The sequence below is a fragment of the Leucoraja erinacea genome, chromosome 1 (genome assembly GCF_028641065.1).
Source record: "Leucoraja erinacea ecotype New England chromosome 1, Leri_hhj_1, whole genome shotgun sequence".
NCBI classification, from domain to species: domain Eukaryota; kingdom Metazoa; phylum Chordata; class Chondrichthyes; order Rajiformes; family Rajidae; genus Leucoraja; species Leucoraja erinaceus.
The window spans coordinates 165,308,695-165,333,629 of NC_073377.1; the positions used below are offsets into that span (position 1 = coordinate 165,308,695).

Here is a 24,935-nt window from a genome sequence, read left to right on the forward strand (position 1 = left end):
TAGACAGATTTCCTTACGATGAAGCACCACTCTATTGTGGACATACTCATTTTCAGTATTTGATACTGTTGGGCAAACATTCAAGGTGATCACTAGCATCCAGCAATAAGGTGTGGAAGAATTCACGAGAGGTTCACGAGATTGATCCCTGGGATGGCGGGACTGTCATATGAGGAAAGATTGAAAAGTCTAGGCTTGTATTCACTGGAGTTTAGAAGGGTGAGGGGGAATCTCATAGAAACATATAAAATTATAAAAGGACTGGACAAGCAAGATGCAGGAAAAAATGTTCCCAATGTGGGGCGAGTCCAGAACCAGGGGCCACAGTCTTAGAATAAAGGGGAGGTCATTTAAGACTGAGGTGAGGAAAAAACGTTTTCACCCAGAGAGTTGTGAATTTATAGAATTCCCTGCCACAGAGGGCAGTGGAGGCCAAGTCACTGGATGGATTTAAGAGAGAGTTAGATAGAGCTCTCGGGGCTAGTGGAGTCAAGGAATATGGGGAGAAGGCACACCGCACGGTGTTATTTTCAAGGGAGATGCTATAGGGGTTGTCTCTGTACGACACTCAGACAATGATCACAAATGAAGGGCATGCTTTCAGCTCACTGGCCGAATCGCCTCCTGCACCTATTGGAGTCAAGGGATATGTCTCTATGACAGGTTATCATAGGGATGGCCAACTAGGGGCGGTGCTGGCTCGGGGCCGAATGGCCTCCTCCTGCACCTATTTTCTATGTCTCTATGAATTCTCATCGATGGCAAACTAGGATAGAAAATCACATTGTTCCACCTTCCACAGAGACAGTTCCCTCCGCAACTCCCTGGTTAACTCATCCCTTCCCACCCAAACTGCCCCCTTCCCAGGAACCTTCCCCTGCAACCGCAGGAGATACAACACCTGGCCTTATACCTCCTCCCTCGACTGTCCAGGGACCCTGACAGTCGTTTCAGGTTAGGCAGAGGTTCACTTGGAACTCCTCCAACTTCATCTACTATATCCGTTGTTCTAAATGTGGACTCTTATAAATCGAGGAGACCGAACCTATAGACTCGGCAACAGTTTCACGGAACAGCTTCGCTCCGCCTGCCTGAACCTACCTGATCTCCTGGTAGTCACTGCAATTCCCATTCCCATTCCCATTCCCACACTGACCTCTCTGTTCTAGGCCTCCTCCATTGTCAGAGTCAGGTCAAATGCAAATTGGGGGAAACAGCACCTGATATTTTGCTTGGGCAGCTTACAACCAACTGGTATGAACATTGATTTCTCTAACTTCAAGTAACCCTTGCACCCCCTCCCTTCATCCCTCCCCCACCCAAGTCGTATCAGCTTCAAAGTCATCTTGTTTAGTCTCATAGTCCATACTTGTTCTCACCTAGCCCACAGCTAACAATTGCCTGTTTCCTTTAGGGCCTGACCCACTTGGCCATCATTTGCGCCTCATTTACGCGTCAAATGTAAAATTGGTGGACGCGTCGAGACATACGACGCTGCACGCAAATCACACATCATCGTGCGTGCTTCAGCACAGTGGTCTGGAGCGCTTGATGTCATTAGAATTCCCTGCTTCCCTATTCTGCATCATGACCATCATGGAAGAACTACAGATTTTATTGCTACAGCAACAACAGAGACTTCTGTTAGCAGCAGCCCTCATACTGACAGATCAGCCAGGCAGTACAACAAGAAAGGCTAGCAAGAAACCCAGGAGGAGGTCTGTGTGGACGAGGTTAGAGGTTACATGATGCGTAAAAGGCGGGCCGTCTGTGAACGGGCGTCGTCGCACGTTTATGGACGTTGACGCACGGTGACGTAACCATGCGTCACCACGTGACACAGCGTGCAACGCCAATGCGTCAGCGTGCGTACGCGATACGTCGCGCAGGTGGTGTGCGAGGATTTCGTTATACTACGAAATCCTGGAGCGCCGCACGATAGCACGCGCCACTGCATGCGATTCCACGCCTCACCATGCGCAATACGTGCGTCACCCATGCACACCCCACGCGTCACAACGCCGAACCTATTTTACATATGTCGCGTAAATGAGGCGCAAATGACGGCCAAGTGGGACAGGCCCTTTAACCACCGTTACGTTTTTGCATATCTTTCATTCATTTGTTCGATATCTCTCTGTACACCCATCTATATCATTCATTTCCCTTTCCCACGACTCTCAGTCTGAAGAAGGGTCTCGACCCAAAATGTCACCTATTCCTTTCCTCCAAAGATGCCGTCTGACCCTGTCGAGTTACTCCAGCTTTTTGTGTCTATCTCTGGTTTAAACCAGCATCTGCAGTTCCTTCCTACACATTCCTTCGCATTGTTAGTTGCATATCCAAATATTTTCTGGAAAGCTAACTAAAGATTGGAACATAATATATATGCTTAACATAGAAGCTGAAAAAACTTTTTTTTTAAATTTAAAATCAATTTTGCAACACCTCCCTGAAGGATTTAGAAAAAACAAAAATGAAATTAAGCTTTACCAGGCATAATTTGCTGAGCAATATAAATGACACAGCTCTATTTAAAACGTTAACCTAATACAGAATGTAGAAAATATGCGGGATACTTTACAGTAAGACCACTCAGTAAACTCATGTCAATGCAGTTGTGAAAGATGCCTGAATTAGAGCAGCAAATTCACTAAATTGCTCTTTTAAGTTGTGCCTGCAGGGAAATCCCAAAGTCAATTTTATGCAGAAATGACAATGGACATCAATAGTTTCTTTGTTGCAACACAAAATCCAGGCCTTTGGCCATCTTGTATCTTGACGTGGCAGGGTTTCTAAATAATCCTTTTCTGACTTATGTATGACAATAGAAAAATAAAAAAAGATGAAAGATCACTGATGCATTACTAATTATTCTTGGAAATTGGAACCAAATCTGGTTCTGTGATCCAGTTGCTTAATTGGATAGTGCTAACTGCTAGGTCAGAGTTAAGGAAATAAAAACAGTTTTCTGTTGACAGAGGATACTGTGTCTCACAGAATGCTTATAAAATATTATCTAATTTGCACAGTCAATTAAATGCTGAAGCAAATCAGGCATGGGTGGAACCAAAGGAAAGGCGCGCGGTAAGATCAGTCTCACTTCTGCCTGCATCGCTGGAAATCCAACATCCTTAGGCTGCCTTAAGGATTTAATAGATATCGGTAAATGTGCCCAAACTCTCTTTGGAGTTTGGACTTTGATTTTTTTTTTTCAATCCTCATATCACCGAGCAACAAAAACGCTCCGTTTCCACCAATGCCTGCAGCGGTGTGATTCTTAAGAATTTATCAACATATTGATATTGCCGTTTCTACTTGAAGTCATCCCACAATATGTTTCAGCTCAGTTCAGAGTAACTTAGAGAATTTATCCCATTGAACCATAGAAGAAATCAAACATCACCACTGATAGGTAAATAACTTGCACATGCGGTTGCTGAAAATACACTTGAGGTAAGTTTGATGTTGCCAAGTGCCTTGGGATATTTTGCTATATTCAATAGAAAGTGGGTGACAGTGAATCTGCTGTCTGTCTTGCATTGCTTCTCTTTTGTTTTTTATTGAATTGAAAGATGTGAAACAGGTGCAGTGACATCGCGGATAGTGTTGCCACCCCACAGTTTCAATGATCTGGGTTTGATTCTGACTGCTGGTGCTGATTGCATTAGTTTTGCATGTTGTCCCAAAGATTAGCAATGTTACAACATTTTGAGATTTAAAAAATCAAGTCTGCAATTTATCCCATCGGATAAAGCATAAAAAGAAGTTCAATTTGACACCTAATTCACTTCCATATCTTCAGTATTAGAAAACGTATGGCCATTTTCATACTCGGAAATTAGCATCTTGTTCCCTATTGCTTTTCCATTGACTTAACTCAAAAGCTGTGATCGAGGACAGTCAAAAGCCCATAACTTTCTTAAAAATTAAGAGAACTGAAATAAACTCCCGAGAACAACAGTCGGAACAATTTTTCAGCATCAGGTGGTAGCCTGAGAAAATATATCTCGGACAGGCAGGAGAAAACGGCATTTTAATCCCGCTTGCCCCCTCAAAGGTGCCAAAGTCGCGCACACGGCCAGTGACAGAACTGCAGCGCCGCTGAAGGTAAGTTTTGTAACATACCTATTACGATCATTTGGATCCCCCTCTTGCTCCACCTCCACCAAGTGTTCAGTTTTTCTCTCATACCTCACAAAGACTTGTTGTTTCATACATTTCCGAGCCACTGTAAATGACCACTGCTGTAGGTGAAATGGGATTGCCATTCTATGCCTGCTCTGTTTGACCTGGCATAGAACAGATTGGCCAAGTTACCATCTTCTCCACGATAAGTTAAAAGATGAGGCAGTTCATTTTCTTTTTTATACAATGGTTCAAATTTAAATGTTCAGCATTTTTTCAGCCTGCAAGTGCTCAAGGTAATTTTTGGTTGCAGTGTTCGGGCAAATGGGATAACTTGGTTAGCATTGGCGAGTTGGGCCAAAGGGCCAGTTTCCATGCTGTATGACTATGACTATTTAAAGCTGGGATATTTACAGAAATCGCACAAGACCAAAGGCATTAGCAATTCCTGGTAAGGCAAAGTCATTGCAAGTCTGGATGGTGCAGCCATATCTCACATGCTACTGTATATACGCGGTAGGAATGATATTTTGCCTTCATTGCATTGGCAGAGTGGATCAACAGCCCAGTGCCAAAGCCAATAGATTCCTATTCCATGACTGTGAAATTCAATGTACTGCAACACCAGATTGTCACGTAGATGACTATGTCAAAGTCAAAGTCACTTTTATTCGTCACATACACCCGAAGGTGCAGTGAAATGAATTTGTCAGCAGCGATACACTTAAAAAAAAAACACAATACACAATAGAATTTAACACAAACAAACACACCACAGCATTCCTCACAGTGGTGGAACGTAACAAAGTTCAGTCAGTCCTCCTCCTTTGGTTGGGGCCATGTACCCTCCGTAGTCGCCACTACGGACGGCCCGATGTACAGGCCCTCGCGTCGGGATGATTTAAACTCCGACGTTGGGACAGTCAAACACACTCCGCTGCTTGGAGTGCCCGAATCAGCACTTTCCTACTGGAGACCGCGGCTTCAGGATGTTATAGGCCGCAGGCCGGTGGTCAGAGCTCTTCTCCGGCGATCCCCGGCAAGGGATCCCAGGCTCCGGATAGTAAGTCCACGCCACGCCTGCGGCTAGAAGCTCCGCAGACCACAGCCCCACGATGTCAACTTCACCAGGCCAGCGATCGGAGCACTCCTCTCTGGCGACCCCCGGCAAGGGTTCGCCCACTCCGCAATGGAAAAGTCCACCCTGCGCCCGCTGCTGAGAAACTCTTGGGCCCAACTCCGGGAAACGCTGCTCCAATCCAAGCTGTTAGGCTGCGATGGAAATGACATGGAAAAAGTCACCTCTCCGACGAAGAGGCGACCAAAAGCGGTTTCCCCCTTCCTCCCCCCCCCTCCCCCCCCCCCCCCCCCCCCCCCCCCCGCCCCCACACAAGACACACCAAGAGACACACCCAAACTAACATTTAGACACACCGAGCGTGTATGTTTATTTTGCACCCCCACTCGATGCATCCCCACAAAGGTTTGTGCGATCACCTTATGGTACACCAACATTGGTTAGCAGATTATTTATTTTTGGTTATTTATAGTAAAGGGGCAAAAATCTACGCCCTCGTGTCTGTTGGCTAACATCTTAACATTGATACATTTTACAAACGTTCCAGGTGTCAACTCCTATATATCGGCGAGACCAAGCGCAGGCTCGGCGATCGTTTCGCTGAACACCTCCGCTCAGTCCGCCATAACCTACCTGATCTCCCGGTTGCTCAGCACTTGCTCAACTCCCCAGCGCAAATTGGAGGGACAGCACCTCATATTTTGCTTGGGTAGCTTCCACCCAGCGGTATAAACATTGCCTTCTCTAACTTCAGATAGCCCTTGCTTTCATTCTCTCTCCATCCCCTTCCCCTCCCCCTTCCCAGTTCTCCCACCAGTCTTAATGACTCCGACTACATTCTATCTCTGTCCCGTCCCCTCCCCTCCCCCTGACATCAGTCTGAAGAAGTCGACCCGAAACGTCACCCATTCCTTCTATCCAGGGATGCTGCCTGCCCTAATGTTATGTTCAGTTGTGGTCTCACTAAATGTACACAATGTGGACATGCAGGAGAGGGATGTTCACAAGATGGATTGTTTGTATGGGGGATTGGACATGGAAAAAGAGCTTGAATGGACAGGGACTGTTTTGTTTTGATTGCAGAAGAACGACAGGTGATCTCATTGAAACATGCAACATTTTCACTGAGCTTTATAGGGGAAAAGCAGCGATTATATTTTGCTCTAGCTATAAAGTCTACAACCAAAGGGGCATAGTCTTAAAATCAGGGGGGCAATCTTTTAGAACTGAAATGAAAAGAAATTGATTTAACCAGAGGGCAGTGAATCTTTGGAATTGTCTACCCAGAAGAACTGTGGATGGTTAGTCAATAAGTACGTGGATAGGTTTTTCGGGATTGAGGAAATCAAGGATATGGAATTTGTAGGAGAAAATGGCACGGAGCTAAGCGATGACTGGTGATCATCATGAAGGACAGTGCAGATATACATGTCCAAGTGACCGAAAGAAGCCTTGCTGTTTTTTTACACATATGATTTGGAGAGTGGAGAAAAAAATCTATTTCATCAATCGGATAAAGTAAATGGAAGAGTAATGTCACCAACTAGTTTTGCAATGACTAAAACACTAAATAGCTTTAATAGACTGTGAGCAGTTATTCTAAAAAGGTGGAAAGTTAAGAAAAAAAACGAGAATAAAACCCTGGGAAGCAGACAAGGGTTGTATTATTCAGGCTTTGAAGAACTTTGGAAAGATTAATGGGGAATGAAGCATCTTCAAAATGGATCAAGATGAACTAGATAATATGAAATAGCAGGCAGAAAGCCAGGTTGTCAAATTCTGAAGTTTGAACTGCAGTGGGGACAAAAGAAAAGAATCCATAATTACAGATAAGATAGCACTGAATTTGTAGTAGTATAAAAGTACAAAGATGCACAAAAAAATGGGAACAGCGTAGATATGCATTATGATGGGTAGGAATTATTAATGTGGGACAAAGGGCACATTTCTGTGTCGTGCCTTTCTTTGATTCAATGTGTAGGAATGAGGATTAGCATCATTTTATGGATGTTATCTGTAGAGTTTCACGTAAATTACATGCAATCTCGAAATATCAAAGCAAACCTAATGACCAGAAAATAAAGGATATGCAATAGAACAAATGGATATTAAATTGGCAGTTTGTGTGGAAGAACATTTTATGTCACCTGATACTAATGTGTGAGAAGATACTGTATCGGAACAGCATTTCTTATTGCAGTTTCATCCACAGATTGAAAGACTGTCTGGAGTTTTCCACAAAGCTTTTCCCATTGAGAGTAGGGAAGATTCAGACAAGAGGACATGACTTGAGAATTAAGGGACAGATGTTTAGGGGTAACATGAGAGGGAACTTCTTTACTCAGTGAGTGGTAGCTGTGTGGAATGAGCTTCCAGTGGAAGTGGTGGAGGCAGGTTCGATTTTATCATTTAAAAATAAATTGGATATGTATGTGGACGGGAAAAGAATGGAGGGTTATGGTCTGAGTGCAGGTAGATGTGACTGTACTCTCTAGAATTTAGGAGATTGAGAGGGGATCTTATAGAAACTTACAAAATTCTTAAGGGGTTGGACAGGCTAGATGCAGGAAGATTGCTCCCGATGTTGGGGAATTCCAGGACAAGGTTTCACAGCTTAAGGATAAGGGGGAAATCCTTTAAAACCGAGATGAGAAGAACTTTTTTCACACAGAGAGTGGTGAATCTCTGGAACTCTCTGCACAGAGGGTAGTTGAGGCCAGTTCATTGGCTATATTTAAGAGGAAGTTAGATGTGGCCCTTGTGGCTAAGGGGATCAGAGGGTATGGAGAGAAGGCAGGTACGGGATACTGAGTTGGATGATCAGCCGTGATCATATTGAATGGCGGTGCAGGCTCGAAGGGCCGAATGGCCTACTCCTGCACCTAATTTCTCTGTTTCTATGACTAGGGGAAAATAAGTGTTCGGCACGGACTTGAAGGGCAGGGATGGCCTGTTTTCCGTGCTGTAATTGTTATATGGTTATATGGTTAGAATGCTGCACCAACACAGATTGTAGTTAGTCTCATGATGCAATCCTTAAAGTGGCATATCCTTAAAGCAGCAATGATTGTTAACAGTCAAAAATTAAACGTGATACATGTTAACAATTATTCCCTTCCTCTCACCAAAGCTACTCTTTTTTTTGTTTAAAATCCATGTGGCTCTATGTTACAGAAGGAAAATAAACACTGAAATCAGCAGCTATGCATTGAGAGTATTGACCCTAAATCATCTAAGAACATAACCATCACTTCTGGTTACAAAATAAGCAGCTGTAAATAATGTGATGGGTCTCAGATTGCACATGTGGTACGACTGCTGCAAAAACACACTTGACAAGAGGAAACAAGCCCTATTGTCATTCCAGGCTGTGATGCAGATATGCAGATATACGACACCCATGTGTAATCACTCCTCAGTCTTGTCAGGCTGATGAACAAAGAACTGTACGGCACCACAGCTCACAGTGGCGAGACTTTTGTTACTCCGTATCGTGTCTGCTTATTATAAATTTGGCCATTTTTGGACCCACTTGAGGATGATAACGTAATTGTCAAGTGCGATTGTAAAACCAAGCCAAGTAACCTGCAAAGGATGTTCAAGTTGCAACCATCAATGCTGGAACAAATGTTTTAAAGGTAGTTTTACAACACATGGAAATAAGGTCAAGGAGCAGTCAGCTCAACTTTGCAAGGCAGTTTCATCCCATTTTAATTGTTTATCTTGTGAGACCACCAAAGGAGCAGTAAGAAGATAACTGATATCCCTTTGGAGATACCAAATCTTTTGGTTGACAATGTTTATGTACCAGCTGAAATCTGATTTGTGTTCTTGAGTTTTTTTTCACAGGGAATTTTAGTCATTATTTTTTTCTCTGCTTTGCACTAGTTGTATAGTTGAAGAAGGCTGGTAACATACAGTACAAACCCACAAAGAGTTTAACACTGAGAATTCATAACGAGAGGATTTTAGTATAGGAGTAAAGAATTTCATCTGCAGTTGTATAGGGCTCTGGTAAGCCCGCATCTGGAGTATTGTGTACAGTTTTGGTCTCCTAATTTGAGGAAGGACATCCTTGTGATTGAGGCAGTGCAGCGTAGGTTCACGAGATTGATCCCTGGGATGGCGGGAATGTCATATGAGGAAAGATTGAAAAGACTAGGCTTGTATTCACTGGAGTTTAGAAGGATGAGGGGATATCTTATAGAAACATATAAAATTATAAAAAGACTGGACAAGCTAGATGCAGGAAATATGTTTCCAATGTTGGGCGAGTCCAGAACCAGGGGCCACAGTCTAAGAATAAAGGGGAGGCCATTTAAGACTGAGGTGAGAAAAAAACCTTTTTCACCCAGAGAGTTGTGAATTTGTGGAATTCCCTGCCACAGACGGCAGTGGAGGCAAAATCACTGGATGGATTTAAGAGAGAGTTAGACAGAGCTCTAGGGACGATTCGCCATGATCACAATGAATGGCGGTGCTAGCTCGAAGTGCCGAATGGCCTCCTCCTGCACCTATTTTCTATGTTTCTATGTAATTTAACAAAGAGTTCATCTAACACTGACCCTGCATTTGTCATAATTCTTCAAGATCTCTAGGAAGTTGTATGGTGTTGCCATGGGTACTGATTATTCCTGAGCCAGGCAGGATAGCTGCATAATAACTTTCAGAATTTAATAGAATTCTGGTGGATAACATTTTAAATATAGTCACAAAATGATGGAGTAATTTGATTAGTATGGGTGTCAGAGGTGATGGAGAGAAGGCATTTAGGCGGGAGAGATACAGTGCCCTCCATAATGTTTGGGACAAGGACCCATAATTTATTTATTTGCCTCTGTACGCCACAATTTTAGATTTGTAATAGAAAAAAATCACATGTGGTTAAAGTGCACATTGTCAGATTTTAATAAAAGCCATTTTAATATTTTTTAGTTTCACCATGTAGAAATTACAGCTGTGTTTATCCCCCCCCATTTCAGGGCATCATAATGTTTGGGACACAGCAATGTCATGTAAATGAAAGTAGTCATGTTTAGTATTTTGTTGCATATCCTTTGCATGCAATGACTGCTTGAAGTCTGTGATTCATGGACATCACCAGTTGCTGGGTGTCTCCTCTGGTGATGCTCTGCCAGGCCTGTATTGTAGTCACCTTTTGCTTATGCTTGTTTTGGGGGCTATTCCCCTTCAGTTTTCTCTTCAGTATATAAAAGGCATGCTCAATTGGGTTCAGATTGGGTGATTGCCTTGGCCACTCCAGAATTTACCATTTTTTAGCTTAGAAAAACACATTTGTTGCTTTAGCAGTATGTTTGGGATCATTGTCTTGCTGTAGAATGAACCACTGGCCAATGAGTTTTGAGGCATTTGTTTAAACATAGGATAGGATGTGTATATGCACTTCAGAATTCAATATTCAAGTAATATGGTACTACCATCAGCAGTTGTATCATCAATGGAGATAAGTGAGCCAGTATCTTCAGCAGCCCAGGTGAGGTGGTATACTTTGGATCTTGGGCAGTTCCTTCTCTCCTCCATACTTTGCTCTTGCCATCACTCTGATATAAGTTAATTTCCGTCTCATCTATACACAAGACCTTTTTCCAGAACTGTGGTTGCTCTTTTAAGTACTTCTTGGCGGGAGGTGATGGAAAAACTGGAGGAAAGACTAGGTGCTGAGCATTCTCTTATACCTGCATTAAGGAGGCAATTAAACACACCTGAGCAATTACAAAACACCTGTGAAGCCATGTGTCCCAAACATTATGGTGCCCTGAAATGGGGGGAACTATGTATAAACACAGCTGTAATTTATCATCTTTAAAGCAGATGACAAATTATTCTGATGTAACTGTAAAAACTGATGTTATATCAATTATGGTTTACTAAGAGAAATATCCAAGATATCTGGAAAGATTCAGATTCAAATTGACATAAAATTAATGATAAGAGGTCATGTTTAGTTAAAATATTCAGATTCAGATTCAGATTCAATTTTGATTGTCATTGTCAGTGTACAGTACAGAGACAACGAAATGCAAAATATCAATATATGTCTGGTTGGTCCGTACATGTTTGGGCTGTATTAGTAGACCGCCTGACACCATGTAAATAAGCAAGTTGCACAATCTGGAGTTCAAAGTCATCTTTAATCTGTGCACATAGTATAGCGGTACAGCAGGTTGTTAGCTGTCAGCTCATCGTTACCGCTTCCAAGACTGACCAGTATAGGAAGTGGGTGTTAGTATAAGCATACAGTAAGGGGGGGGTTAGTGATGCTATTTCTACTATGATTGCTTCACATGCAATAACCAATCTACAATTAGAATAGGAAAGAGACATAGATGGGTTTCAAGAGATTTGATCTTCAAGTGGTTGGCTTCACGTAGGTGGTTGTCACTGTAGCAGATGTAGTAAAGATTAGGTGCTCTATATGTATTCTAGTGTGGCGCAGAGGTGGGCCTTACTGCCCTACAGCGCCAGAGACCGGGTTCAATCCTGACTACAGGTGCTTGTGTGTGAGGAGTTTGTATGTTCTCCCCGTGACCAGCATGGGTTTTCTCCAAGATCTTTGGTTTCCTCTCACATACTAACGACATACAGATTTGTAGGTTAATTAACATATAACATATATATATATATATATATAACAATTACAGCACGGAAACAGGCCATCTCGACCATTCTAGTCTGTGCCGAACACGTATTCTCCCCTAGTCCCATATACCTGCGCTCAGACCATAACCCTCCAATCCTTTCCCGTCCATATAACTATCCAATTTATTTTTAAATGATAAAAACGAACCTGCCTCCACCACCTTCACTGGAAGCTCATTCCACACAGTTACCACTCTCTGAGTAAAGAAGTTCCCCCTCATGTTACCCCTAAACTTCTGTCCCTTAATTCTCAAGTCATGTCCTCTTGTTTGAATCTTCCCTACTCTCAGTGGGAAAAGCTTATCCACGTCAACTCTGTCTATCCCTCTCATCATTTTAAAGACCTCTATCAAGTCCCCCTTAACCTTCAGCGCTCCAAAGAATAAAACCCTAACATGTTGGAGTGAGATTTAACCATATAAATGTTGACTCCTGCTACCGCCATTACCTCTTTTGACCATCTGGAGATGGTTTGAGTTGACACCTTTTGGTGTGTTTTTTTTTTTATGGCTGATGCGGACCGATTGTTCTGAGCCTCTGAGGTTCTCCGTAACTCTCAGATAGTGGTGTTAGTATGTTACCACACACACAACCGTTGGTCCTCTGGATATGCCAAGAACTGGATCTTCATCCCTGGCATTCCTGGCCTGCTCTGTTTTATCAGGTTCCTGATTAGGAATGTTATGTTGTTCATATTGGTGGTCATGTAGTCCAACAGTGTCTGGACTCTTTGTCAGCATACCACCTTCAGGGTTAATTGGTATGACAATAAATGTAAACTTGTCCCCGGTGTGTGTAGGATAGTGTTAATGTGCGGGGATCGCTGGTCGGTACGGACTCGGTGGGTCGAAGGGTCTGTTTCCGCACTGTATCTCTAAAGTAAACTAAACGAAGCAGTTCATTTTGGATTTGAATTTACCGTGCCTTAGTGCAATGAATGAATTAATTGCTGGCAAATAAATGTTGTTTTGGACTCAAGAAATGAATATTTTACACAGCACTAAAATTAAATTCTCAGCAGGTTCTCTATCATTTTACATAGAAACATAGAAACATAGAAACATAGAAATTAGGTGCAGGAGTAGGCCATTCGGCCCTTCGAGCCTGCACCGCCATTCAATATGATCATGGCTGATCATCCAACTCAGTATCCTGTACCTGCCTTCTCTCCATACCCCCTGATCCCCTTAGCCACAAGGGCCACATCTAACTCCCTCTTAAATATAGCTCAATTTTAGTTCAACTAATCACTTGATTTAGCAGAATAATTCCTTTTAAGCAAAAAATATTCCAGCTTTGCATATAAAATTGCACAAATTCCTTTAACCCTGAAGTATTCCTCAGCAGCAGTTATCCAGTTGAATGATACATCACTCATCTGAGACCATTCATTTCTATTCAGTCGGATCCTGAAATCATGGCAACCGTTTATTTTCCTTGCTACAGCCAATGATCTATCCATAGACCACCACCTGTTTCTCATTCAAGTACTGCTATTTAGCAACACCACACAAAAACAAAGTGTCATTTTCCCCATGCTGTTCCTTTCCCTCAACATCACCTCTTAATTCCTCCAGTACTTATTTGTATATCATCAGACCAGTTATCCACCTTCCAGTAATAAACAAGGTTAAATGTTCTCCCTACTCTATCTTTCTCCCTTCCAACAGTGTGAAATACAATTATTCAGTTCGCAATTCCAGCTTGAGAATCATACCTCATAGTCACGTCATCTTTAAGACCATTTCCATCTCCACACATTGCCTGATTCCATCATTGGCTTTTCTTGGTTTCTTGGTTTCCTGTTCCTCCAAAATATTCCAAATGGAATTTAAACTGGAGGTGGTGAAGGGAGGGCTTAAGCCAGAAGGGCTTAAGCCAGAAAGGGTTATTGGGAAGAAAGAGCTACTTTAAATTTAGTTGCATCTGGTTGGGTAACTATAGTTTGGTGGAGATTATTCCATGCTTTAATTGTGCGGGGAAAAAAGCTTTGCTGCTCTGCAGCCTTTGCACTGACAATCATAAAAACAACCTTAAACAACCTTAAAAATAGCAGAGTCAGGGGATGTGGGGAGAAGGCAGGAACGAGATACTGATTGGCGATGATCAACCATGATCGCATTGAATGGCGGTGCTGGCTCGAAGGGCCGAATGGCCTACTCCTGCACCTATTGTCTATTGTCTAACATGCACCATTTTGAATCTTTTCATACAGCCTTGTTCTTGTTAACTTATATGGGCTCTGATTTTGAAATTCTCATTCATTTGCAGCTCCATGATCTCACCCTTGTCAGTCTCTTCCAGCCCCTATCATCTGTTAAAGATCAATTCTAAAGCTTCAAGAATGGGATAGGGATTGGTGGAGCGCTTAAAAATGCTGAAAGTGCTTCTCATGTGTTATATTCATTCTGTGCTATAAGGAAGGTTGAAACTGAGCATGTGTAAATGACACTCACTGCATTCTACTTTCGTCAGATTCTGTTCACTGTTGCCAAAGGACAAATGGCAATCGTAGAACAATCTGAGGAAGGACATTCTTACCATAGAGGGAGTACAGAGAAGGTTCACCAGACTGATTCCTGGGATGTCAGGACTTTCATATGAAGAAAGACTGGATAGATTCGGCTTGTACTCGCTAGAATTTAGACGGTTGAGGGGGGATCTTATAGAAACTTACAAAATTCTTAAGGGGTTGGACGGGCTAGATGCAGGAAGATTGTTCCCGATGTTCGGGAAGTCCAGAACAAGGGGTCACAGTTTAAGGTTAAAGGGGAAATCCTTTAGGACTGAGATGAGAAAAACATTTTTCATACAGAGAGATCATGCATCTCTGAAAGACACAACAGTGTCTGGAATTCTCTGCCACAGAAGGTAGTTGAGGCCAGTTCATTGGCTATATTTAAGAGGGTGTTAGATGTGGCCCTTGTGGCTAAAGGGATCAGGGGGTATGGAGAGAAGGCAGGTACAGGATACCGAGTTGGATGATCAGCCATGATCATATTGAATGGCGGTGCAGGCTCGAAGGGCCGAATGGCCTACTCCTGCACCTATTTTCTATGTTTCTATGTAATAATATAAAGTGGAAAGGGATAACAGGACATTTGCTTGTCTGTAATGGTGTGGAATTAGGCTGTGTTTACACTGCTGTGTCTTTCAGTAGTGCATGATGAATATTTGTTACAAGACCATTTGGAAGAAGGAAAAGTTCTAGTGCCTTCTGAAATAACCAAAACATCAAAGGAAAAGTCAGTATATTGGTAGATTAAACTTTGTTCGTTGAGCAATCACCAACATTGTTCCCAGTGATCACTGTATTTGGCGCTCGGAAATAAAGTCTTGATTGTCTTGCCCGATCTTTGTGTTGTGTTTTAAAGTTTTCGAGAACACAACCTCCCAATGTCAGTAGTTCGTTTTAGTTGTCATTTACTGGAATGTGGAACAACAACAGAAACGTGGGAAGTCCCACTGAGTTGGCAGGGTGGCACATTGGTGCAGTTGGTAGAGCTGCTGCCTCACAGCACCAGAGCTCTGGGTTTGATCCTGACCTCGGGTGTCGCCCGTCCGGAGTTTGCACGCCCTCCTTGTGATTAATTGCGTTTCATCCGGGTGCTCCGGTTTTCTCCCACATTCCCTAGACCTATGTGTTTGTTGGTTGCTGCTGCTGCTGCTGTCGTGTGTCTTTTAGAGCTGCTGCTCCGTTGATGTGAACCAGTCACCATCCAGATCAATCAGACCTCGTTCACCATTCGGTGGCCAAGCGGTGTTTGGGGCAACTGGTGACGATGTGCTCCACGGTCTGTGTTGGGTCCCCACACTCGCAGGAGGCGCTCATTGTCCACGAGGCCCCACCTCTTCATCGCTACTCCATAGCGTCCGATGCCCGTCCTCAAGCGGTTGAGGGTTGTACACTGCTTTTGGGGCAGGTCCTGGCCAGGGACGTCCATGGGGTCATTGATGTACTGGTGTAGCCTAGATGGTTCCACTGACTTCCACTGGTCTCTCCATCTCGTCTTGACCCAGGCGGCCTTGGCAGCGCCAGCCAGTGTTGTGCACTGCAGCTCTTGGGCTTGCGTGGCAAAGGGGCGCCGTGACTTGAGGCGCACTCGTGACGATGGCTTGTTGGTTACTTTGCTGTTGTTAATTGCCCCCGGTGTGTAGGTAGTGAGGTTTAGAGTGGAAGCTTGCAAAAGATCAACATTGAATGACTGAAATGAAAAATCTAGTGTTCCAAAGGAAATGATTACGTACAGGGATGCATGAAGAGCCAAGAGTATTGGAAAATAGCAGAATTATTTTAAAATTGAGTTACCAGAAGTCAGGAAGACAGATAGAGACACTATAGTCAGTGAAAAGAGCTTTGTTATAGATGGGACACAAGTGTTAGATTTCAGATGAAGGTTGAGTTCATGTAGGTCAGTGCTTGCAGGCCACCAAGGACACTGGAAACAGTCACGGATGCGGCAGAGCCAAGAATGGGAGATTTAGAGATCAGAAAGCAAAAAAACCGACACATACTCGATGTACTTAGGTTCATGTTGTTTATGGTCATGTACCGAAATACAGTGAAAATATTTGTTTTGCATGCTATCCGAAAGATCACATATACCATTCGTGGATACAATCAGTTCAAACTCAAGTACAATAGATAGAGCAAAGGGAAAGATATAGCGTGCAGAATATAATTCTCAGCATTGTAACACATTGGAGTGCATCAGTTCCACAGACAAAGTTCCTAACCTAGGGGACTATTTGATTCACCTATACCCCATTGGTAGAGGTGAATCGAATAGTATCCCAGCTAAAGAATGGGCAATTCAGAAGTCTGATAGGAAAATCGTGGAAATACTGAACAAGTCAGGCAACATTTGTCATTAAATAAAACCGTGACAAGAATGAAATATTGCCACCCAAAAACATTGATCCTTTTTCTCTCTCTCTCTCTACAGATGTTTTCACATCTGAGGTTTCTAGCATTTTTTTGTTTCCATGTGAGTTTCATTAGCATGAGGGAAAGATCCGTAAAGATGTGTTGAATCAAGTTGCCTCAGGTAATGGTCTCAGAGTAGTTTTGACCATACACAGTGAGGCTGCTGCCTAACAGCTCCAGTGACCCAGTTCAATCCTGACCTCCAATGCTGAGTATGCGGAGTTTGCATGTTTCCTTGTGACTACGTGGGTTTATGATCTCTCATGCTTGTCATTTGGTTAATTAGCTCCTATAATTTGCTCCTGGTGACAGGGGGTGTGAGGGGAATCAGGGGGGACTGTGAGAGCCTAGGGAAAATGAATGGGAATTAGGATTGATGGGATTACTCTGAAAGCCAGCATGGACTGGATGGGCTGAATGGCCTCCTATGTATTCAGGAATCGTGGGATATGGAAATTGAACATTTTAAATCACACCCGTTTGACAATCTTAAAATGCGATGTACCCTTTGTTGGCCTGTGTGTTAATAATGCAGGCTGTATGTTGTGGGCATTTTGTTCCAATTTCTACCACTGAGTAAATCATATGTCCTGCGCATGTGGGTAATATTATTGTATACACAAACTGCAATGGGTAAACACCAAGAATATGAGGATGCTCCACAACAGGAAGCCACGTCCAATTGCCTAATTTCAGGACCTCACCTGGAAATCAGAGCAAATGCTGTGATGCATTTGTTGCCTGAATCACCTATAAAGCATTAATTACACCGTAATCAATGGAGAATTTTTTTTTTTTTTCAAATTTTTGGACACAAGCCATTTTTTTCCTTTCAATTCTACCTAATAATTGAATGCATTAACTGATGGGTTAAAGGGGAGGTCATTTAAGACTGGGGTGAGAATAAAAACGTTTTCACCCCGAGAGTTGTGAATTTATGGAATTCCCTGCCACAGAGGGCAGTGGAGGCCAAGTCATGATGGATTTAAGAGAGAGTTAGATAGAGCTCTAGGGGCTAGTGGAGTCAAGGGATATGGGGAGAAGGCAGGCACGGGTTATTGATAGGGGATGATCAGCCGTGATCACAATGAATGGCGGTGCTGGCTCGAAGGGCTGAATGGCCTCCTCCTGCACCTATTTTCTATGTTTCTATGATAGCAACTGAAACAGTGCAAAATATCCCCTAACATGGAGTTTGCCAGTGTTCTTTATTTTACTGATTAAATGCCACTGATTCCATTTGCATGACACTTTACCCAGCCATCTTTAAGCATTTGATGTGCTAATTTTGTTCTTTCCCTCCTGCTTTCCAGGGTTGAACTCTCAGTTGGAATACATCATCGCAGCTGGAGATTCGTTGCAGTATTTTAATATTGACAGTAACGGGGTCCTGAGTGTCAGGCTAGAGTTAGATCGGGAGAGCCAGTCGTTCTATAACCTGCTGATCATGGCCCACGATTCATCTCTGCTGCCCGCAAGTAGGCTTACGAGCACCGCACAAATCTCGGTCATTCTCCTGGATGTCAACGACAAGCCACCACGATTTATTTCCTCCAAAATGGCGTACATGCAGGAAAACTCTCCGGTCAACACGATTGTCTACAAAGCACAAGCCACCGATCCTGACAGTGGCCCAAACAGTTATGTGGAGTACACCTTGCTGAGCCACTCGGCAAACAAGTTCAGCATCGGAACGATCGATGGCACAGTTAGACTAACTGGCGGCCTTGACAGGGAAGAAATCTCCAATTACACCTTGACGGTGATTGCTACGGACAAGGGTGAGCCCCCACTCTCCTCATCAATGGACATCACTGTTATTGTGCTCGATGTGAATGATAACCCTCCCGTCTTCCAGCAGCGCCTCTATCAAGTTGAAATTAGCGAAAACACACTTAGCGGCATTGACCTGCTCCAGGTGGCCGCCACTGACTTGGACCAAGGCACCAATGGTCAGGTGCGATACCACGTGGCCGGTGGGAATGTGAACAGTGATTTTCGGCTCGATTCAGTCACCGGCGTATTGTCAGTGGCCAAGCAGCTCGACCGCGAAACGCACCCCTCGTATTCTCTGACTGTCCAGGCAACTGATCGCGGCAGCAGCCCACAAACTGCCACCGCTGTGGTGAACATCAACCTCACCGACATGAACGACTTTATACCCGTCTTTGAACTGTCGCCCTACACAATGCACGTGCAGGAAAATGCACGCAGTCTGCCATTGTCCATCTTGCAGGTTGGTACCATAAATCTTCTACTAAATCGCCAGTAATTCTTCAATCTACTTGTAAAATTAATGTTGTGATGACAATAGACAATAGGTGCAGGAGTAGGCCATTCGGCCCTTCGAGCCAGCACCGCCATTCAATGTGATCATGGCTGATCATCCCCAATCACTACCCCGTTCCTGCCTTCTCCCCATATCCCCTGACTCCACTATTTTTAAGAGCCCCGTCTAGCTCGCTCTTGAAAGCATCCAGAGAACCGGCCTCCACCGCCCTCTGAGGCAGAGAATTCCACAGACTCACCACTCTCTGTGAGAAAACGTGTTTCCTCATCTCCGTTCAAAATGGCTTACTCCTTATTCTTAAACTGTGGCCCCTGGTTCTGGACTCCCCCAACATCGAGAACATGTTTCCCGCCTCTACCGTGTCCAAGCCCTTAACAATCTTATATGTTTCAATGAGATACCCTATCATCCTTCTAAACTCCAGAGTGTACAAGCCCAGCTGCTTCATTCTCTCAGCATATGACAGTCCCGCCATCCCGGGAATTAACCTGGTAAACCTACGCTGCACTCCCTCAATAGCAAGAATGTCCTTCCTCAAATTAGGGGACCAAAACTGCGCACAATACTCCAGGTGTGGTCTCACTAGGGCTCTGTACAACTGCAGAAGGACCTCTTTGCTCCTATATTCGATTCTTCTTGTTATAAAGGCCAACAGATGAAACCTGAAGTTGGTGTTGTGGAGGCACTGGTCGAGTCATTTTGGTATTTATATGATGAAAGCAAAAAATACAGTAGGTCGTAACTGTTTATGAGCCGTAACATAGAAACTGCCAGCAAAACTTAGTGGCTCAAGCAGCATCAGGGAAGGCACGGGGATGGTCACATTTCGGGTTAAGACCCTGAATCAAGACAGATCATCGACATATATATATAGCTGTGAGTGGTAGAAGTGAGACAGAGCTGGTAGCTAGCTGCTTGGTAGAACCAGATGGGGCAGGTGAGGATTAACAGGCAGATGAAGCCACGCAGGGAAGGGGATGGGAAATGTAAACCATGGTAGAAGAAGCACAGGCAGCTCGGTATCTACGTGATGGGTGGGTGGAATCAGTGGAGAAGGGTGATGAGTCTTGGCAACAAGGGGTAAGGGGAGGAATGGAAAATGTGAACAAAAGATTGTTAAGGGCTTGGACACGCTAGAGGCGGGAAACATGTTCCCGATGTTGGGGGGAGTCCAGAACCAGGGGCCACAGTTTAAGATTAAGGAGTAAGCCATTTAGAACAGAGACGAGGAAACACGTTTTCTCACAGAGAGTGGTGAGTCTGTGGAATTCTCTGCCTCAGAGGGCGGTGGAGGCCGGTTCTCTGGATGCTTTCAAGAGCGAGCTAGATAGCGCTCTTAAAAATAGCGGCGTCATGGGGATATGGGGAGAAGGCAAGAACGGGGTACTGATTGGGGATGATCAGCCATGATCACATTGAATGGCGGTGCTGGCTCGAAGGGTCAAATGGCCTAATCCTGCACCTGTTTAACTATTGTCTATTGTCAAAAGAAGAGAGACTGCAGATGCTGGAATTTTGATCAAAGAATAAAAGACTGGAAGCAGCATCGTTGGAAGGAATGGACCCAACGTTTTGGGCCGAAACCTTCCTTGAGACTGACTTCAGATGGAAGGAAGGGAGAGCCCGGGTGGGTTGCAGGGAGAGGGAACAGGGTATAAGTGGAGCAGGTTATCTGAATTTGAAAATTGGGATGTTCATACTATTAGCTTGTAGGCTGCAGGAAGGGATGGAAATGCGCTGTTCTTGCAGTCTGCGTTGGGCCTCCATGTGTGACAGTAGTGAAGGCCAAAGACAATGTGGTTGGTTTGGTAATGGGAACAGGAGTTGAAATGGTATGCAACCAGAAGCTCAAGTTGGCTATTGCAGACAGAGTGACGGTGTTGTGCAAAACACTCACTCAGTCTACATGTGGTCACAGCAATGTAATGGAGGCCACATTCTGAGCATCAAAAACAATAGACCAGGTTGGAGGGGACGCCTGACTTGGGAAGACATATTTCGGTCCTTGGAGGGTGGTGGGCGAGGTATTGGTATAAGAGTCGCATGTTTTTACTGCAAATGTTAAACAAGCATAAAGTGCCAAGTACATCAAAAATTGACAACAGTGGTGGTAAGATTTACTTTCTCAACGTCAACCCCATTCAGGGAATAAATTGATTCCAAACTACAAAAACAAGAAATGATTTCTAAATATGTATGGGAAAAGCTAAGCTGAGAAAAGCAGGTAGTGCCATTTGCCTCCTCAAATCTGCTCTGCCAAAATAAGATAATGGCTAATCCAACCTTGGTTTCAACTCAATTTTCCTGTCTGTATATTATAGCCTTTAATTTCCTTAGTGCTCAAGTATTTCAAACTTGAATATACTCAATAATTCAGCAATTCCTTTTATATATCCAAGTAGCTACTCATAGGCCACGGAACAGGGGGGGGGGGCACATTTTGAGGTGGGGGAATGGCCTGTATTATTATCCCCCAGTTTTTGGAGGTTGACACAAATAATAATCACGTGCTCCTATCTCTCATGCAGGCCCTACTTTATCTTCAAAATACTTCAAACAAAAAACATTAAAATCATACTTCTACAATCCACTAAAACATTATTTCAATACATCAAAATTCAAAAAGTCCCTACCGTGAGGTGGGGGGGGACCCCACTCCCACACCCTCCCCCCACTCGGTTGCTGCACGCCCTCGCTGGGCACCCCAAAGGTCAGTGATCAGTGATCGCTCAGACCCCACACTTTCAAAAGAGCTCTCTGTGGCCCCTGCTACTAGTGACCAAAAACTTAAACCCCAAAAGAAATACCCTGAAATGACTCTCCCTGCTCACCTAAAACGTTGTTATTTTAGCCAGATTGATCAAAGGTGTTCAATTAGTTTACCAAACCTGAAAAATGACACATACATCTACCAACAATAAATACTGGATGTGCAGCCTTGTCCACACTAGATCAATGGAAGATCAAGCAAGATGCAGGAAAAATGTTCCCAATGTTGGGCGAGTCCAGAACCAGGGGCCACACAGTCTTGAAATAAAGGGGAGGTCATTTAAGACTGAGGTGAAAAAAAACTTTTTCACCCAGAGAGTTGTGAATTTATGGAATTCCCTGCCACAGAGGGCAGTGGAGACCAAGCCACTGGATGGATTTAAGAGAGAGTTAGATAGAGCTCTAGTAGGGGCTAGTGGAGTTAAGGGATATGGGGAGAAGGCAGGCACTGGTTATTGATAGGGGACGATCAGCCATGGTCACAATGAATGGTGGTGCTAGCTCGAAGGGCCGAATGGCCTCCTCCTGCACCTATTTTCTATCTTTCTATGAAAGTCATGGCAAGGAAGGATTTGTGACTTTAAAGGCACTCAAAGGGTTGATGGCCAGTCCATCTTCGACTTTTTCAATCTCGGGCCCGCCACAGCAAAACACAGTAGCAAAGTATCAACAGCAACAAAGCTTGGGCTAATCAGTGGCGAATAATTGTTTATACCATAAAATTGCTAAGTTATGATTATGTCACAGAAAAACTAACCACTACCATAATCATATCTCTAATCATCAACATTCTAGAGGGAGCATTATTGAGAGGGGATCTCATTGAAACGTATAAAATTGTTAAGGGTTTGGACACACTAGAGGCAGGAAACATGTTCCCGATGTGGAGGAAGTCCTGAACAAGGGGCCACAGTTTAAGAATAAGGGGTCGGCCATTTCGAATGAAGACGAGGAAACACTTTTTCTCACAGGGAGTGGTGAGTCTGTGGAATTCTCTGCCTCAAAGGGCGGTGGAGGCAGGTTCTCTGGATGCTTTCAAGAGAGAGCTAGATAGGGCTCTTAAAAATAGCGGAGTCAGGGGATATGGGGAGAAGGCAGGAACGGGGTACTGATTGGGGATGATCAGCTATGATCACATTGAATGGCGGTGCTGGCTCGATGGGCCGAATGGCCTACTCCTGCACCTATTGTCTATTGTCTATTGATCCGAAACTTCAATGAATTGGCCACACAAATAATGAGTTTGCAATCAGATTTTTGACTAACGTTTCTGGGACAAGAGACTTATCCACTGTCTCCACAAATCCTCTGACTCGGATCCATTCTGCCATCCATGACATATCAGGAACATAATGGAATACTCTTTATTTGCTTGGATAAATGCAGCACCTGCAGCACATACAAAGATTGTCATTATCCACATCAAAGCTGACCTCTGTTTCACACGTCACGTTAAACCTTCATAATTGGCACTCCACTGCTGCTGTGCATATCATCTGCAAAATATCTTCCAGCACTCACCGAGCCTTCTTTGACAAAACCTCTCAAACTTGCAACCTTGTGCTCGCTATTTGCCTGGAAGGACAAGTTCAGCAAATGCATTGGGAATTGTCACCGCCTGCAAGTTCCCCTCTACATCACACAACATTATACTTCGAATTGTATTGCAATTGCTTGAGCAACGTTGAGTCACAATTGGGGCTCCCCACCCAGAACGCCACCGCAACTTTAGGGCCTGTATGGATCTGAGAAAAATGGAATGTAATCCTGAAGGGCCTTTGAGTTAATTCAGATTCAGATTCAGATTCAGATTCAACTTTAATTGTCATTGTCAGTGTACAGTACAGAGACAACGAAATGCATTAAACATCTCCCTGGAAGAGCGACATAGAATATGATTTCAATAAATAAATCTATTTACATGTATACAGACATAGTGTTTTTCCTGTGGGAGGAGTGTCCGGGGGGGGGGGGGGGGGTGATTGGCAGTCACCGAGGTACGTTGTTGAGTAGAGTGACAGCCGCAGGGAAGAAGCTGTTCCTCGACCTGCTGGTCCAGCAACGGAGAGACCTGTAGCGCCTCCTGGATGGTAGGAGGGTAAACAGTCCATGGTTGGGGTGAGAGCAGTCCTTGACGATGCTGAGCGCCCTCCGCAGACAACGCTTGCTTTGGACAGACTCAATGGAGGGGAGTGAGGAACCGGTGATGCGTTGGGCAATTTTCACCACCCTCTGCAGTGCTTTCCGGTCGGAGACAGAGCAGTTGCCATACCATACTGTGGTACATTTGGTAAGGATGCTCTCGATGGTGCAGCGGTAGAAGTTCACCAGGATCTGAGGAGACAGATGGACCTTCTTCAGTCTCCTCAGGAAGAAGAGACGCTGATGAGCCTTCTTGACCAGAGTTGACGTATTGTGGGTCCAAGAGAGGTCATCGGAGATGTTGACCCCCAGGAACCTGAAGCTGGAAACATGTTCTACCTCCGACACTTTGATGTGGATGGGGGTGTGCGTGCCGCCCCTAGACTTCCTGAAGTCTACAATGAGCTCCTTGGTCTTCTTGGAGTTAAGGGCCAGGTTGTTGTCAGCGCACCATGCTGCTAAGTGCTGGACCTCCTCCCTGTAGGCCGACTCATCGTTGTTGCTGATGAGGCCAATCACCGTTGTATCATCTGCATACTTGATGATGGTGTTAGTACCATGTACAGGTGTGCAGTCATAGGTGAAGAGGGAGTAGAGGAGGGGGCTCAGCACACAGCCCTGTGGAACGCCGGTGTTCAGGGTGAGGGTTGAAGAGGTGTGCTTGTCTAACCTAACAGACTGGGGTCTGTTGGTTAGAAAGTCCAGTATCCAGTTGCAGAGGGAGGGGTCAATGCCCAGGTTACCGAGTTTGGTGATCAGTTTTGATGGTATAATGGTGTTGAATGCTGAGCTGTAATCGATGAACAGCATTCTTACGTAAGTGTCTCTGTTGTCGAGGTGGGAGAGGGCGGAGTGAAGTGCCGTTGAGATGGCATCCTCCGTACTCCTGTTCTTGCGGTAGGCAAACTGATAGGGATCCAATGTGGGGGGTAGGCATCCTT

The 24,935-nt window shown here is 44.2% G+C and overlaps 1 protein-coding gene across 1 annotated transcript in view; it reads left to right on the plus strand.

Moving 5' to 3' along the window:
• The window catches only part of fat4 (FAT atypical cadherin 4), a 366,482-nt gene that overhangs the window by 190,919 nt on the left and 150,628 nt on the right, over positions 1–24,935 (plus strand). Inside the window, exon 6 of the mRNA XM_055647477.1 lies at positions 18,107–19,029. Coding sequence (XP_055503452.1) covers positions 18,107–19,029 — 923 coding nt within the window. The remainder of the gene's footprint in view (positions 1–18,106; positions 19,030–24,935) is intronic.